The sequence below is a fragment of the Peromyscus maniculatus genome, chromosome 2 (genome assembly GCF_049852395.1).
Source record: "Peromyscus maniculatus bairdii isolate BWxNUB_F1_BW_parent chromosome 2, HU_Pman_BW_mat_3.1, whole genome shotgun sequence".
NCBI lineage: Eukaryota > Metazoa > Chordata > Mammalia > Rodentia > Cricetidae > Peromyscus > Peromyscus maniculatus.
The window spans coordinates 70,123,102-70,141,126 of NC_134853.1; the positions used below are offsets into that span (position 1 = coordinate 70,123,102).

The 18,025-nt window shown below is 51.8% G+C and overlaps 1 protein-coding gene across 1 annotated transcript; it reads right to left on the reverse strand.

Annotated features, from left to right (window-relative positions):
* Positions 1-264: 264 nt before the first annotated feature.
* Positions 265-17,725, reverse strand: Igfbpl1 (insulin like growth factor binding protein like 1). The gene is made up of 5 exons (XM_042271103.2): positions 17,240-17,725; positions 7,493-7,602; positions 6,706-6,822; positions 2,365-2,522; positions 265-582 (listed from the first exon to the last, which is right to left on the reverse strand). Exons 1-4 carry the CDS (start codon positions 17,673-17,675, stop codon positions 2,373-2,375), a joined length of 813 nt encoding a protein of 270 aa, XP_042127037.2. The 5' UTR covers positions 17,676-17,725; the 3' UTR covers positions 265-582; positions 2,365-2,372.
* Positions 17,726-18,025: the final 300 nt, after the last annotated feature.

The following is an 18,025-nucleotide window of genomic DNA, read 5'->3' on the forward strand; positions in this document are numbered from 1 at the left end:
AGCCACCCGTCCATGGCAGGAATGAAGTGATGACTTTAAAAAGAACGCCGGGGCCATAGTGCCCCAGGGCCATGTCACTCTAGGATGCGGCTACAGGGAGCATAGGGAGCATTGGGTCCAAAGGCTAAGGTCACAGATGGAAACCATGGCCCAGAGGCGGGAAAACACCCATCCCAGTCGCCTAAGGAGAGGGGCAGAGGGACCCCCCTCCCTTCATGACACCCAGTCACAGAGCACCCAAAGTCATAGACACCAAGTCATAAGTCAGTCGGCATGTGCCTTGTTTTGAGCCCTTTAGAATTACAAACGCACAGTGTGCGACCCGTCCTGGGGCAGCAGAGTTAAAAAAGAATTGTTCCAGAACGATTCATTCCAAAAATATAAAAAAGATGCATGCATGTCTGTCTCCCCAAGGTCTGCCCTGCTAAAAACTACATCTGCGTAAGAATCTAGTTTGCATTCCTTTTTTTAAAAAAACATACAAAAAGCAGTCATCTACAGGCAGTTTCCCCAGATTTTCACAGAGTGAAATGATCCTCTCCTTGATGATGCCATCATATTGTGACCAGTGTCTCCAGAAGCCTGCGAAGGAAAGGGGGAGACATTAGAGGCAGAAGTTTGCTCTGCTGTAACGACCTGTGTGTTAAATTCCAGGTGGAGGATGTGCTGCTGGGGTCCAAATCCCTCCTCAGTGAGGGATGAAGCCAGGGCTGATGGGGGGTGGGCACAGTCCTGGGGCCGTGGGAATATTCAAGACCAAAGGCCAGATATTCCAAGGAAGCAGACTCCAGCTTATAGGAAAGGCCTTCTCAAGCCCTAAAGAGTCCCAATATGAGCCGGGCGGTGGTGGCACACGCCTTTAATCCTAGCACTCGGGAGGCAGAGGCAGGCGGATCTCTGTGAGTTCGAGGCCAGCCTGGGCTACCAAGTGAGTTCCAGGAAAGGCGCAAAGCTACACAGAGAAACCCTGTCTCGGAAAAAAAAAAAAAAAAAAAAAAAAAGAGTCCCAATATGGCTGTATGGAGGTAGTAAGTATTTCATTCCAGGAGGCCCACAACCAAGAGCTGGCCAATAGTACATGCTGTAGAGGGCGCTCAAGACGTGGATGTGAACCACATTATTATAAAGAATATAAAACAATACATATAATCATGTATATCATGCATAATAAAAAACTTGAGTATTGGGAAGACAACTTATAAGATCTGATCGCCCAGCTTTGCTAAAGTCCTATGGTTTCACACGTTCATGTTTTTCTCTCTATGCCTAGGACCGCTGATGACCTACAGAGACCTTCACCCCCAGGGCCACTTCCTCAGTGACTCCTTCCCTTCACCCTCCCCAGTGTGGACTCTCCTGCCTTGTGCCCATTGCACTCCCTGGACTGTGCTGATGTCTGTCATTTCTCTGTACATTCTCTCTCTTTTTAAAATGTATTGATTTATCATGTATCCAGTGTCTTTTAATTATGTTTGCAGTGTTCTGTCTGCATGTATCCCTGCAGGCGCGAGGAGGGCGCCAGCTCTCACTACAGATGGCTGTGAGCCACCATGTGGGTGCTGGGAATTGAACTCATGACCTCTGGAAGAACAGCCAGTGCTCTAAAGCTCTGGGCCATCTCTCCAGCCCTCTCTGTATATTCTCTACAGAACTGATGGAAGGCAGTCCAACAAAAGCAGTCAGAAGGATCAAACGTTTAGAACCACAGCAAATCCTTCTGCTTTTAAGAATGTCTATCACAGATGGCTCCGCAGCTATGAGCACTGGCTGCTCTTGCAGAGGACCTGGGTTCGGTTCCCAGCACCCACATGGCAGCTCACAACCATCTGTAACTTCAGTTCCAGGGAATCCAATGCCCTCTTGTGGTCTCCACAGGTGTTAGGCATGCAGGCAAATACTCATACACATAAAAAATTTTAAAAATAAAAGAAAGTCAATTACACTTATTTCTAATTCTTCCCGCTCTGTCAGACCTTGCTGGTCATGATGGCAACTCGGATACCTGTGAGAGGATCATGCTGCCTTCTGGCTCTGGTGAGTGGTGTGTGTGTGTGTGTGTGTGTGTGTGTGTGTGTGTGTGTGTGTGTGTGTGTGTGTGTGTGTGTGTCCTATTCCATCCACCTAGCACAGTTGTGTGACTTGTTATGCCAACGATTCATCAGCGAATGTGACATCACTTTTGAGCGGAAACTTGAGTGAGACTACGCACTCGGTTCCTTCTCCTCCTGTCTGTCATAAGAACGGACATGACCCGCACCGGGACCGCTGCTCAACCTGGTTTTGATTAGGAAATCAGTGGGACAGAGTCACAGTCACGTCTCTTATGCCACAGGGAGGGAGACAGCAATGACTTGGGATGTGTACCATGTTCCTCACAGGAGGTCGGCGGGAACTGGGGAGCGGAGGCTTTTGTATCTGCTCAGATCCAGGACCGTCACGGTGCTGTGGGACTGAGCCTCTCCGATGGCATTGGCCGCGTGACAGTGGTACACCCCCTCATCTTCCTTCCTCAGAGGGTTGATCTAGAAACACAACAGACAAGTTTATACGACTGCACACGGCACGCATCACACTCAAAACCGACAACCTTCTTCAGCGTTCCTTCTTTTCAGGCAGGCTCTCAAACTCACTATGTCGCTGAGGATGATCCTGAACTCCTGATCTTCTGGTTTTCACTTTCCAAGTGCTAGGATGAGAGGTCTGTGCGACCACGCAGGGTTTCTATGGCGCTGGCAAGCCAACACTGGGCTTCCTGCGTGCTAACGAGGACTCCACCAACTGAGCCACACCCCAGCCTGTGCCCAGTTCACACCCACAGAGCTGCATGGTTGTTGCTTTTCAGAATCTGACAGGCCACCTGGTTTCTTTTCTTGCCATGGAGACGGGCACACAGCGACACTGCCTTCTTAGGGATGCTAAGGGCCTGCTCCCCGCTGTGGCTCTTCTTGTTTTAGTGGTTTCTCTGTCGTCTCAGTCTTTACTGCGAGCTTCCTGGCCCTTTCAGTAAAAGGTGACAAGGGCTGATTTTGAAGAAAAGGGCATAAATCTTAAGGACAAATATCTACCCAGCAGAGAAGACTGCAAAGTGTTCTTTACGGGGCAGCCTTTACAAGATACCACCAAGAGACCTTATCCACAACTTTTCTCACACACAAAAAAGACAGAATATGCTTGATTTGATCACCCAGAGCTGGTGGAAGTGAGGCAGACATCTATCGATTCTCCAGGGTCCAGGGGGGCTTTGCTATGTCTGGCGTGGGATATCAGGGGGAAAAAATCTATGTACTATGCTCTTATGTCTGTTCACATAACTTACTCCTCTAAGACAAAATTCTATCATTTCAGCTATAGCTCCACCAGGCATTCAAGGCAGGAACAACTCTAGACATAATAAGCCCTATATCCATCTATTTTATTTCTCTGGGATGAAATCCTGTCTCCATAACTGCAGTTCCGTCCAGCTCCCTAGTTCACAGTCCTGCTAACGACTAACTCCTATGCTTTCAGCCTCATCTTCGTCCTCTGTATCCTCTTTCTCCATCTCTGCTACTCTCTACTCCTGGCACTCAGAAAACTCTACTGGAGATCTGTTTACCCTCCATGGAACCTCTGTCATCCTCTCTTCTCTCTCGCCATGCTGTTCTGTCTTCTCTACAAAAAAAAATGCCTATCCTTTCTTTCCCTGGACATGTGGTTCCCTGCCTCCTCAGGAATGTTGTTTTTATCTCTCACCTTAATAGGTAAAAACCTCTTTTGTTCTCAGCCAAAGTGCTCTGGAGACCCACTAGGCCTCCTCAAGGCCAGGGGATGGTCTGAGCTTCATTAGCACAGGAAACAAAGCTATGCATGTCTCCCCCCAGCCTGTCTCCTAAGCTCAGCAGGGCAGTTAGTAACTTAGTAGTTCAGCAGGTCTGGGGAGCTGAACTGTTTACCAATAGGTCTGGGCACGCAAGGATTTCATAGCAGAAGACAGCTGGAATATTAAAGGCTGGGTAACACCAAATATTCACAATAAATTGCTTTGCCTTTTGACAAACCCTTGACTGGTCAAAGTTCAGCTTTAATACACAGCTGAATCTCTATGATATATTCTTGCTGCCCGCAAGAGACATTCCCCCCCCCCCCCCCCCCCGAGACCATGCTGGAGTTTACCACCACATCCATATACACTTTCATCTCTCTGGCTTATCCTGTACTAACAGCCCCTGACCACTGCAAATCACTACAGGCTGTGGGGCAGTCAGGGACACAGTATCATTAACTCACACCAATCAGGAGAAACATTCCATCCTTCTGGGAAGCTCCTTAAGCAGGAAGGTGAACAATTCAAAAGAACTTCAGGAAGTCCCTGAAACTGAGTAAATTCACTAGGCCCCTCCCTGCCAGAGTAAGCAATAAAAACTGAGTGTCCCCCTGAGACAGAAGGAAGCTGAGCTTCAAGACTGAGACCAGACCAGCTGCCTGGAAGAAGCAGAAACCAGCTCAGCTTCCTGGAAGAGGTTTAGGCCAACTGAGGCACCGGGAAAGGACACTCTCCAACCTGTGGAGCTGCCTGTGGGCTGCACAACGTACTCCAGGTTCCCAGCTTTGTGAGCTGTCACCCATGCTGGGGTGGGCTTTGGGGATGCAGCTGTCTTCCAGTCATTTCTGCTCCTGTAAGTGATCCTAATAAAACTCATTGGCTCACCAAATTGGACTTTGATGGTATCCATACTGTAGTCTGTCAGGAGAATCCTTGTCTTGGGTGTGTAGGGGTGTGTGTGTGTGTGTGTGTGTGTGTGTGTGTGTGTGCATGCGTGCGTGCGTGCGTGCGTGTGTACGTGCGTGAGAGAGAGAGAGAGAGACAGACAGACAGACAGACAGACAGACAGACAGACAGAGACATCTCCCCAGGAAAGTTTTGCCACACAGCATGGGGAGAGGGTGAGGGTTACTGGTCTCATTTTACAGGAGACTCACAGCTATGCCACAGGCTGTTAGGTCACAAGAAACCAAGGCTAAGACAGCAACAGTGACTGACCAGCCTCACCCTTAGCTCCTGTTCAAACAAGTGGCATTCCCTTACCTTAGCAAAAATGTTCTGAGTCCTGTTAAGGGTGCCCTGCAGGAGAACCCCAATGCTCCAGCTCCCTCTCTACCCGTGGCCTTAGGCAGGGGCATTAGTTTCTTGTGGTTTCTGTCACAAATAGTTCCAACTTCAGCAGCTTAATACAACACCAACTTATCGACCTTCAAAATGGGTCCAGCAGGCTCAAATCAGGGTATGTCCAGCATCCCTACACCTCGAGGGGACAATGTGTTTTCTTGCCTTGCCAGCCTCCCAGGGTCACCAGCACCGTATGGCTCTGTCCTCTGCCTTCAGTTCAGTTATGGTGGGAGCACCTTTCTCATCCTGCCGTCCTTTCTGCCTCCTTCCTCCTCATACAGACTCACCTTTAAATTAGACCGACCTGGGTAGTCCTAAGTTTCTTGTGACCCTAACAGCACGTGACTTACCTGCAAGTCTCCCTAGGCAATCTCATCTTAAAGCCTTAACCCCCCCTTGCCACATAGGGCAGCCTATCCACAGCTGGGCACCGGGATGTCTTTTAGGGCCACTGCAGCAGACCACTTATTGTGGTGGTTTGAATGTAACTGGCCCCCATCATCTCAGAGGGAGTGGCACTATTCGGAGGTGTGGCTTTGTTGGAGTGGGTTATGGCCTTGCTGGATTAAGTGTGTCACTGTGGGGGCAGGCTTTGAGGTTTCCTATGCTCAGGACACCACCCAGTGTCTCAGTCGAATTCCTGTTTCCTGCAAGATGTAGGACTCTCAGCTGCTTCTCCAGCACCATGTCAGCCTGCACGCTGCCACACTCCAGCATCATGATGATAATGGATGAAACCTCTGAACTCTAAAGTGAGCCACCCCAATTAAAGGTTTTCATTTATGAGAGTTGTCACGGTCATGGTGTCTCTTCACAGCAATAAAAACCCTAACTAAGATACTTACACTCGGCCGGGCGGTGGTGGCGCACACCTTTAATCCCAGCACTCAGGAGGCAGAACAGGCAGATCTCTGTGAGTTCGAGGCCAGCCTGGGCTACCAAGTGAGTTCCAGGAAAGGCGCAAAGCTACACAGAGAAACCCTGTCTCGAAAAACCAAAAAAAAAAAAAAAAAAAAACCAAAAACCAAAAACAAACAAACAAAAAAACCCTAACTAAGATACTTACACTCTTGGGAGCTATCTAACCTGCCCCCGCCTACTCCAGAGGGTCCAGTGGGACAGACAGGGACAGGCTGGAGCTGGTGGTACACATCAGTTATTTTGTGGGCTGGAGCAACAGGTTAAAGAATTTGAGGTTAGCCTGGGCAACTTAGTGAGACCTTGTCTCAAAGTTTTAAATGTTTAAAAATTACATTTATTTACTTATTTTGTGTATATACACATGTATATGGAGACCAGAGGACAGCTTGCAGAAATCAGTTCTCTCCATCCTCCATGTGGGTCCTGGGGATTGAACTCAGGTCAAGCACCTTTGCCCACTGAGCCTTCAAACTGAAAATTTGCCATCAGCCTTCAAAATATAAATTTGAAGTGAGGTCCTGGGTTCGATCACCAGCCAAGCCAAAAGAAAAGAATAGGGAACAGTTTTAAAAGTATAACATGTCATGGGAAGACAAAGGGTGGTTTGTTGATAATATCCAATAATCTGAAACACTCACCAAAATCCAGGATGTGGTCTCATGGTCAGAAGGGCCCCCACGCACCTGGACAGCAATGTTGACATGGTCTCCGGGCAATTCCTCCAACTCCTCAGTGCCCTCAGGAGAACCCACGACCTATATGAGGCAGAGAAAGCACGCACAGTTTAGAAAAATAATTCTGAGCCTGGCTGACCCCCCTCAGGCCCCTGGCCACCTGCATCCTCCCTGGGACTCCAAGGCAGAAATCCAAATGCCTGTCATTCTTATGCAAATAACTCAGCCGTCTTTTAAATCTGTGTCTATGAAGTCTGTGTCTATTCGGACAGCGCCACCTGCTGGACAGCGAGGTTGCCAACTTCGCCAAAGGGTGGAGGAGGATGGGAAGAGCTGTGGATTTCACAGTCCTTATGAGGGCTGGCAGGGCAAGGGGGTCAACTAAATTTGTGACCTTTGCCGGTCTCAGAATTGGCCCTCAGTGTTCAGGACATGATTGAGTCTCGGTCACCAGTCTGTTTACAGCTCCGTGCCACAACAGAGCAGGGTCTAAGGACCCACCCAGCAGCTTCTTAGTACGTGGCTAGCAGAGCTTTCTAAGGCACCCAAGGGACCAAATGAACAAATGGTATGGGAAGGAATACAACTCCTCCTTTGGAGAGAGCTCTAGGGTGGCAGCTTTGAGGCGCGGGGCTGGAGGATCTTTGTCTAATCCTCTGGCCCACATACAAACACACCACCCCCGGTCTCCCACATTCACAACAGGTGCACACGCACACAGGCAAACGTGTAAATGCTTGGAGAAAATTACCTTCTTCCAGGTGATGACCGGTGTGGGCACAGCCTTCACCTCACAAGAAAGGAACACTTGAGCCCCGGTGACATTGTGAACATCTCGAGGTGGCATGAGGACCACAGGAGCTAGGAGAAGACAAAGGAACCATCCTTTACCTGGCAGGAGCCCAACCCTGACCTCCGAGGGCCTGCAGGAAGCCCTCGAGGAGGGAGTAGTGGGTCCTCTGAGGAAGTGTACTCCTAGGCCGGGGATCTGCAAGTCTATCTTTGTTTTTACCACCAGAAAACCAGAACCAAAGGGGGAAAGTGATGTCCAGATGTCCGGCGGTCAGTGGTGGAGCTCGGGTCTCAACACCCTCTCTCCCTGAGTACCCCAACACCCCAGCTACCAGCTCCATAGCCCCTGGCTGCCTCCTAGACTCTTACTCTAACTGTGGCTCATATAAGTGCCTGTGGGGGGTGGGGACCCGAAAATCTGGTGACAGTCAAAGTTTTCTGAACACATGATGGCCAAAATTTAATTCTAACTCAAAGAGGGATGAATCTGAGGTGCTCTGGTAGTGCTCACACATGTTGTATCACGTAACTTCATGGCAGTTTTGACTTCAGAGCACAGGAGCTCTGCACCATAAATGCCATCCATTGCGCCACACCCCCTAACAACACTGCCGGACACACCCCTAACAACACTGCCGGACACACCCCTAACAACACTGCCGGACACACCCCTAACAACACTGCCGGACACGCCCCCTAACAACACTGCCGGACACACCCCCTAACAACACTGCCGGACACGCCCCCTAACAACACTGCCGGATACGCCCCTAACAACACTGTGGGACACACCCCCTAACAACACTGCTGGACACACCCCTAATAACACTGCCGGACACACCCCCTAACAACCCTGCCCGACACACCCCTAACAACACTGCTGGACACACCCCTAACAACACTGCCGGACACACCCCTAACAACACTGCTGGACCCATGGAGGACTCACGCCCCAAACGCTTCAGTTCAGATTCTAGACAGCCGTGTGTGATGAGCTGCGGTGGTTTGTAGGAATTCTTTGTTTTATTTTTACCGTGCATGCTCTCTGCTCTTACAGAAACATGACCAACAGAAAACAAAGCCTTTTTTTCTTTTTTTTTCTTTTTTTTAAAGATTGGGCCTCCTTAGCCCAGGCTGACCTCAAACTTTCTACATAGCCAAGGAAAACTTCAAACTTGCGATTCTCCTGCCTCCAAGTCCTGAGTGCTGGGATTACAGCTGTGTGCCATCAGCTGGCCTGTGGTGCTGGGGGTTAAATTCAGCGCTTTATGCACACTAAGCAAGCACTCCAACTGAGGCACATCCCCAGCCCTCTTCTGCCATTTTGTTCTACGTATTATTTATATGAAGAGGTACAATAAAAAAAATACCCATCAACTTTGGAAAGTGTTGAAGATACTCTACATCGGGCAGTATGGATGTCAGAGAAGATTTCATTCTTTTTTAAAAAGAATTTTAAAAAAGTTTAACTTTCTGCGTATGTTTGTTTTGTCTACACGTATGTCTGCGTACCATGTGTGTGCCCAGTGCCTGCAGAGGCCAGAAGAGGGTGTCACATCCCCTGGAACTGGAGTTACATAGAATTGTGAGCTGCCATGCGGGTGCTGGGCATTGAACTCAGGACCTCTGGAAGAGCAGTCAGTGCTCTTAACCCCCGAGCCATCTCTCCAGGCCCCAAGATTGAATTCTTTATGTGAAGATAAACAAGCACACCACTGCATTAGGGCGCAACACTGCTCGTACCGTCCGTGAATGGTAGAAATCATACATACACTAAAGAACTGTTTACAGGGTATTTCTCTATGATTTATTACCAATGTTTGATGCGTAGACTCTGTACTCAGGGTTACCTAGGGATTTCTCAGGTCCTGAGAACCCTGAAGGGTGGTGTCAAGTTTCCAAGGGCAGAGACGCTTTTCTGCCTCCGTGTACAGGGGTTTCAGTGAAGAGGGACTTGGGGATTTGTTTCTTTAAGAGGACCCGAGGGCCTGCAGCACAGGTTAGACCCTTAACTCACCCTTCGCACGGCGCTTCTTAACACACTGGGGGTCTGTTCGGCCGGCATCAGGTCTCATCCAGAGGTTCCTCGACGCCCCGGCCTTCCCTGTGCTCAGGACTTAGTGCTCCTACTCTTCCCCCAACTCCACAGGAGGATTGACTACCAATCCTGCAGGCCTAGCTACACAATCAAGTCCTAAACAGGGCTCTGTTCATATCTGACCAGCTGCATCACAGCTGGCCTCGGGGGCCAGGGGTCTCTACCTAGTCTCACCCGTACCAGACAGCAAGTCCAGCCATGAAGTCTGGCAAGGTGGAGGCCTGGCCAAGGGAAGGCGATCAGCTCTTGCCTCTTCTCTGGTGACTTGAGGAGACCCCCCTGCTTCCCCGGGCTGTAGAGTGAACCAGCCATGAAAGGAGAAAGCCATTGCTGCGGTAGCCTGACATGTAAGCAAGGGTCGGGCAGATGTGGCAGACAGACCACTAGATGAAGAGAACATGGCACATAAAAGAGAAACACCACCGTTCAGGAGCCAGCAAAGCGAATGGTATGGGAGAGCCTACGCCCGCTGGGATCTGGCTGCAATAAAACGGCAGAACAAAGGGAGAGGGGCAAGGCTGACCGTGGTGAAGGATGCAGCGGTGGAAGACCACAGACAGGAATCCCAGATGGTGTGGGCCGCCCTGTGGGTGCTGGGAATCAAACCCGGGTCCTCTGGAAGACCAGCCCTTGCTCTTAACTGCTGAGCCAGCACAGAAAGGAGACCTGTATGGCCCCCCCAGACACAGGGAGGGCAGATCTTGTCCAGCCAGTGCCGGAGCATTTGCACACCCCCAGGAATGGAGGGCTCACTGCAGAGCTGGGCCCCTGGAGGGCTCTGTGAGCAATCTCGTCCTCCCAGGAGCGGCTTCTTTCCTGATGTTGCCGGGGCTGGAGCCCTTGGTGAAATGGCTCTCCGGTGAGTACAGACTGCCTGGGCCCACGCCAGGCCACCTACCCCTTCCAATCAGCCATGCGTTCAGATCTGCCCACGTGACTGCTCTCTAAAGAGATGTCCAAACCCACACCCAAGAGTGCAGCCAGTGCTCCGGTGAAGAGAGCCCCCCCCAACTTCCAACACGCCCTGCAGCCACAGACCCACACAGGGGTTGTCTGACGGAAGCCCCATCTGCAACAACAAAGAGGGGCTAATTTATTCCCATCCTCCAGCCGGCACCTCCTCACAGCCACACAGGCGAGTCCAGCTGAAGCCTATCCACCCACAAGCCTGTCCCCAAACTGCTGTGGGACCGTCATACCGCCCCTGATTCCAGGGCCATCAATAGGTCCCAGAGGGACGCTCCGTCAACGTGTTTCACTTTCCTTCAAGTAAAGTCATAAATTTTAAATGAGACTTCATCACTCCCTTTCAGGGCTAAATGAATAAACCAGTAAATCACATTTCCTCTGTGCGCTCCTCGAGAGTCTCCCGCTCCCTCTCTTTCAATAACTACAATTAAGAAGGCCTGTCTAGGGAAGGCTGCCCTTGCCACCGCTTTCATGGCAGGAAACACCATTTCTTTTACAAAAGAGGCCCCTGCTCTCAGCGTTAAAGCAACATTTCCCAATACATTTATTTGTCTATAAATTTGCATGCTGCATTCAGCTCATTCTGGTGCACAGATCCATGTTGGACTGACGCATACGGCTGGGAAGTCACCGTTGGAAGCCGAGCAGTTCTGTGACCTTGAAAGATTTCCTCAGGCTGCCTGTTGTCAGTCATCTTCTTTTAATTTCAATGTATCTGGCGTTAAATTTGTGTTCTTGGCCATAACCGCTCTGCACAGTCAATAACAATCACGGTAATAGCAAGGATGCCACAGCTAAGGCGCTGTCTGCCTGCTGGCTGCCTACAGCTGTTAACGCCCTCCTTTCCAGCAATCTTAACGCACGCCAGCAGGGGGAGCTGGCCAGGGTTAGCCCAACCTCAATGGTGGGAGGGGGGATTCCTCTTTCTGGTTGTGGAGCTCAAGCCTCACTCCATCTTGCCTTTCCCCCAGAGGACTCTTCTGCCTCCTCACACCAGCCCTGGAAGGTGGGTGTTTTAGCTCCCATTTTACAGCCAGGGAACTAAGGCTTAGAAAGGTGAAGGGCCTGGAGGAACAGGAACTCAAATTCCCGCCACGGTTCCATACCATTCCACACTATTTTTGAAACGGAGACAACTGTTATTTGGGTGGGCTCCGTCCTAGGAGAAGAGAGCATCTCTTTAGAGACTGTGTCGAGGGTTCCCAGGCACAGTGGTTTGCCGGGAGGCCTCACAGGTTACAGGGTGTAGTTACATAGTCACAACCCATGTCAAGTCAAGGATACAGAGAGGAAAGTCAGGTAGGGGATCCAGGTGCCAGCTACCAGGGGAACCACACAGGGGACAGCTGTGGATTGAGACACTACCGTGAAGTGCTGTGTAGTCGGGAAGCCCACGAGGGGCTTGGCACCAGGTTTTAGTGGGGGCTGATGGCACAGGGATTGAATTATGAACCAAAGTCTCAGATCCCTAGATGGGTGGAGAAGTGACCCCCAAAGCTTATGTGCTGGAGGCTGAGTTCTCAGAGTGTTATGGGGTAGGGGTGGTAGTGTAACTGCCCATTCAGGAAGCGGAGCCCGGCAAGAGGTCTTTAGGTCACTAGAGGTGCTATTTCAGAGGGGACTGTAGGGTTCTGGTGCCTTCTCTCTTTGGCTTCCTGGCTTGGGAGGTGAGCAGTGTGCTCCACCACACACTCCTGCTGGGCTGGGCTGTTCTGGCCAGGGGCTAAAAGAGAAATGCGGCTACGGATTCTGGACCGGAACCCCCAGAACCTGGAGTCAACAGAAAGCCATTCTGTCATGGTCACTGCGGTATTTATTCACGGCGATGAAACATCAATATGGACCGCCCTCCGCCGTTCAGGCAGGGAGCCATGCCCCTCAGTTCTGGGAATGGTTTCCTTTCCTCAAGTCCAGGCTCTCAGAAGCCAGCCTCAGGCCAACCTTGCCAGTTGATCATTCCGAAGTGACAGTCTCAGGCCAGTTATTTGAGCTCTCTTCTGCACAGGGAGGAAACATTCCACATATCACCTCCCTGCGATGCCCACGAGTGACTCCCCATAACACCCGCAGGACATCTCTGGTCCTCACAACTACTCAAGTGTGACAGCAGGTGCTCAGTGACTACCACACGGTGGGCAGGGCTTAAGGACACCCACTTCAAGTTCTGTCTAGGCTGTGTGTCCAGCATCATGCTTCAGTCTCAGCTGAGGCTTCTTCAGAATGGACACAGGTGCCCATCCACCTTGGGACCTGAGTCAGTCCACGGCTGGCTGGCGCTGTTCCTATTAGGTCTGTGGCAAGACAGAGACATTATAGTGGAAGGGCAGAATGGAAGAAAGCTGTTCACCCAATGGCTGCCAGGAAGCAGAGCTGGGAATAGAGATGGTTCTTGGGACAAGACTTCCCCTAAGGCACGGATGCCCACTTACTTCCTCTAGTTGGGCCCCACCTCCCAAAGACTCCACCACCCCCAATAGTGCCAGAGCTGGAGACTAAACCTTTAATACACAAATCTTCCCGGAACACTTCATATTTAAGCCATGACATGCCCACTGCCTGCCCTCCACAGGCGGAAGTGAGGAACAGTTGAAGATCCCGGAGGGACCCAGGGACCCAGCAGCTCATGTGAACCAGGACAGACCTTTCTATTGTGCTGTGTTTGCAGCCCTCTGCTGACCTCTGGTGACAGGTCCTATCTGGTGACACCAGAGGCCATGACCCTCCACCCTCAGGATCTCCAGAGCTCAGAGATCCTGCAGTGGTTCAATGCCCTGAAGGCTGGAGATGGATGGCAGTGATCTCCAAAGAGCCCAGGACACAGCTTCTCACCTCAGTGTTGTCAGGGCCGCCACCATCCTGGGAGGAGCAGGGTTTTCCTTCCCATCTACCTTTGACCAGAATAAAGTGACTTTTCAGGCGGGCTGGCGGCTCCTGGCAGGTCCAGTCTTCTAAATGGATCAGTTCCATCTTTCTAAGTCTTCCCTGCTCAGTACTTGCTTTCTTCTCACACCCACAGCAGCCCAGGAAATCCAGGATGGCAGGGCTCCATCCATTCCAGGACTAGACAGGAGGTCACAGTCACTCAGCTGTGTGTGGTCAGAGGACGTAGGCACCACTGGATAGGCAAAACAGTACCGGGGAGACTCCGCTGCCTGGGAGTCCAGGGGCTGCCTGCCGCTGCTTAGGCGGGCTGTGAACCATTGTCTGCTCGGGAAGAGAACACTGCCCCACACCCTCTGGCATGCAGGAACATAATGATGGTGTCTGTGTCAGCTGTGTGGATCTGCACAGATCAAAGGACCTGTGTTATTATTACTGCGTGTGGTGATCTGTCTCCCTACCCCTTCCATTAAATGGGTCCTTGGTGGCTGAATGAAAGATCGTCCTACATGCCTCAGAGATTTAAGTTAATGGCGCCATGGAAAGCAAGAATAGCCAAAGTCGTCCCCCAGGACCCTATCTGCTTGTATTAAGACACACACAAGCAAAGAATTTAATGATCAACGTGCCGAACAGGCTTGATAATTTATGCTTATAATCACGGTTGGATGTGGAAGGAGCCCCAGCTTAATCCCACTGCCTGCAGCCTGCGACTCAAATCCCCTCCCTCGGCATTCATGAAAGGCTTTGGAACACGAGGCCCCTTTCTTTGTCCCTCTCACAGAGTGGCATTCACTGCCTCTTCTGTTACCTGGTAACACGTACCTCGGGCTTCTCTAAATGGAGCAGGAATTCCAACCAAGGTGAATTTTCTAAGATTCAGGAGCTCAACCTCTCAGAGAAGTTGCTCAAAGGCTGGAGCCGGAGGGCAGGGATCTGTCAAGAACCAGGCAAATGGACCTGGGGCCCTGTCTCAGCTGGAGCCAGCCATGCAGCTTCAAGAAACCCCCTCTGGTGTGCCTCAACGTTCCCTTTTATTAAGGCGGTGGTTCCCAACCTGTCTGTGGAGACCCCTTGGAGACCGAATGACCCTTTCCCAGGGGGCCACCTGAGACCATCAGAAAACACAGATATTTACATTACAAGTCATAACAGTAGCAAAATTACAGTTATGAAGTAGCAATGAAAATAATTTTATGGGTGGGGTCACCACAACCTGAGGAGCTGGGTTAAGGTCTCAGCATTAGGAAGTTTGAGAAGCACTGCATTAAGGGGGTAGGTAAGACCTCTCCCCTCCTTCCAGTGACTGCAAAAATCCAGGACAACAATGCATGCGAAAGCAATGTTTAACAATAAAATAGTAACACATAGGTCTTCCACGTACAAGGCTCAAAGGACGCTCTCAGTACTAGGCAGTGGGCAATTCTGAGCAAAGGCTTCTGGGAAGGGCAGCATCTAGACCCAAATACTGTTTGCCACCACAGTCCCATGGAGGCATCACTGGTCTCCACTGGGAAGGAGCTAATCAATATATGTATGAATCCTCATCCCATTAAAGCGGAGGTTCCTGGGTGCTGGAGGAGTCTGGGGAGAGCTGAGGAGTGACTGTCACCAATACTGAAGTAAAACTGTCTGTTTCCCTTCAAACGGGGTCCCCTGGGGCTTTGTTAAAAGTGCTCCCGCTGTGTCTTTTGAATTAAAGATGGCTTCAGGGCAGCCCAGAACGAGGTGTAGCCAGAGTCGGGAAACAGCTCCCTATGCTCCCTGAGATATAAGGGCGAGGACCACACAAGCTTGTGAAGACAGAGGTGACAGGTAGCGAACACCAGGTCTCAGGTGGGTGACACAAACCCTGGTGGAGAGGCCAGCTGAGCTCAGGAGTGCCACTAATGAGGGCCTGGAAATTGGCTTCTGAATTGCTCCCTTTGGCTCGGAGGACCTCTTTATTCTCCTGGCTGGAGCCCAGGGCGGGGCTCAGAGCCCATAGATCAGAGCCGAGGGGCTGGCACATTTACTTGTCATTTGGTAATTTTCAGTGAATTAGGGGTGTGGGTTTTCCATCTGCCATCTGTCTGTACGCTGGTAACCATAGCAACCACCATCTGCCTGACTTAATATTATCAAGTCCACTCCTGAAAGAGTGCTGGACAAGGGGTTGGGACCTGGGAGGTGGCAGCCTTTCGTGGACATCTTGGACATGTCCCCTGCTTTCTCTGGGTCTGAGTCTCCCCTGCATAACAACAGCTTTGAGCCACATGCCTTGAAGGGGTCTTTCTCCCAGGAACAGAATGCCACCCCAGGGAAAAACTCCCCGAGCCCATCAGCACTGAGAAGCTTTGGGTGGCCTGGTCAGCATTTTTTCTGTGTCCTGTGTGTGTGCCATTAGTGCTACCTGTCTCAGACAAAGGGAGCTGCCTGTGAACCAACTGCTGAGGAGGCAGATTGTAAAGACAGTGACAGAACTACCAGAAGGAAAGACGGGACGGTGTCGGTGGCGCGGGCAGACACAAGCATTCCACGCAGAGAGGGGCATCAACCATGCCCCCCTGGGGCTGCTGGGGCTGAACAGGAAAACAACCGCGCTTAATGTCACTGGGGGAGCCAGGAGCTACCCAGGAGCACCCCCCCTCGCCCAACACCCCCCCCCCCAGCCAGCACTGTCCTCCATTGGAGCCTGAACTAGGAAAGAGCCATGGTGACTTTTCTGTGTAACCCAGAAAAGGGCCCACTTCATCAGCCCCTTATTGTTTCCCCGTATAGCGGGCTTCCTGCCCCATTGCCAACAATCCACCAGAATCCTGGGTTTGAGCACATTTCCATGGAATATTTGGAGGGAGAGGAGAAAAACAATACCAAGAACTATTTAAGGCCTGGAAAAAGAGCCACCAGGTGTCTTTCCGGAAGCTCTAACTTGGGCATTTGGTGTAGACTTCATCTCCCAGCTCAGGCCAGAAATCTTGAGAAGCCTGAAGCACAGGACGCATGGCAGCATCCCAGGGACTGGCCAACCATCATACTTACCACACTTACCATCCAGACAGACTAGATGGGTTGTTCGCTGAAAGCTCCTGGCCATGTCAAACCCACACACAGGCAAAGCAGGCCAGCTTTTCTCGACATCCATAGACACTGACGTTTGAGTTTTAAAAAAAATTACCCAGGACAGTGATCAGTTAGGGCATCAGTGGGTGGGCAGTGGGATGCTAAGCTTTGAAGACCCTGGCAACTAAGAGTTTTCTATTCATTTCCTTAAAGCAGGACACTTCAAATTACGTGCACTTCAGACTGGGTCAGCCTCTTTTCAGAGCTCAAGTTTCCAAAGGTCTCATGGGCCAAGGATGGAAGTTCCCTGAGGACCTTAGTTAGTCTGGGTCTCGCTGGATGCCCAGTATCCTGGTGCTCTGTCTTGGTGACTCTTCAATCCCATGTGGGACTTCTGCTCTCTGGGAATCCTCACCTTCCCTTCCTCTCTATTCAAACAATCCACTTGGCGCGGGAACCACTCCAATCCCCATTTTCAAATAACGGCAACAGCAGGTTCCTAACATCCACATCCCTGTTTGCTCTAGGGCAGGCAGGGTGTAGATTTCGCCCCAGTCTCCCCAACAAGAAATTAAGATGCTAAATACTGTCCCTGCAGGGGAGACTGAGGCCCAGGTGGTGTCGTCCACTTCTGTACAATAAAATTCTTTGTCCCACACCTTAGAGCATTGGGTTCCCGCTTTTTCCATCTGCCTGGGCCTTTCGGGTCCCACTCACCGAACTCGCAGGGGCCATCGCGTGCCTTGTGTAGGTGGCCAGGGTGCATGCGGGGTGCGTGCCGGGCGCGCAGACGTAGCGCGCAGATGCTGGAGTAGGAGCGGCCGTCGGAGCCGCAGACCGTGCCGCGCTGCGCGCACACGCAGAGCCCGGTGCCCTCGGGCGCCGTCCCCGCGGCGCGACTCGCGCACACCAGACCGGGGCCACAGCGTGCGCCCACCCGTCCCCCGCAGGTCGCGCCCTCTGCGCCCAGGCAGCGCGCGCAGCAGCCGCACTCGTCGCGCGCGGCGATCCAGGGCGCTGGGCAGGGCGAGGGCACGGGGCAGCGATCCAGCCGACACGGGCTGCACTCCGGGTGTCGTCTGCCCGCGTCGCGGAGCCCGAGGCCCGCGGCCAGTGACGGCAGCAGCAGAAGTAACAGCGGCAAACGCGGCATGGCAGGCTCCCGGACGGACGGCAGCAGCGCCTCTGCTCCGCTCAGCGCTCGGCGCGTGCAAAGCCACCGCGCCCGCCCCGCGCCCGCTGATTGGCCCGGCCTGCACCGCGGGGCGCCCCTCGGCCCGGGACCGATGCCGCGCGGCCCTGCGGGCGCGCCTAACTGCAGGGAAGTCTCCAGAACAGCTCTGCCACCTCCGATTGAGCTGTGGGGATGGGGGTGATGATGTGGGGGAGCATCCCGGTCCAAACGACAACTTGTCCACCAGTCTTAAATGTTATGACTCTCAATCCTCCCACCAGGATGCCCTATTTTATTTTGCCCTCTTTCCAGTTTTGTTTGGTAAAAGG

What these genes read in the sequence shown, in the direction of transcription:
- Igfbpl1 (XM_042271103.2), bottom strand. Translation starts at nt 17,675, where the DNA reads ATGCCGCGTTTGCCGCTGTTACTTCTGCTGCTGCCGTCACTGGCCGCG. An exon ending in CGATGGCCCCTGCGAGTTCG is followed by an intron (nt 7,603 to 17,239) that starts GTGAGTGGGACC and finishes GTCTTCTCCTAG; the next exon opens with CTCCTGTGGTCCTCATGCCA. An exon ending in CGGTCATCACCTGGAAGAAG is followed by an intron (nt 6,823 to 7,492) that starts GTAATTTTCTCC and finishes TGCCTCATATAG; the next exon opens with GTCGTGGGTTCTCCTGAGGG.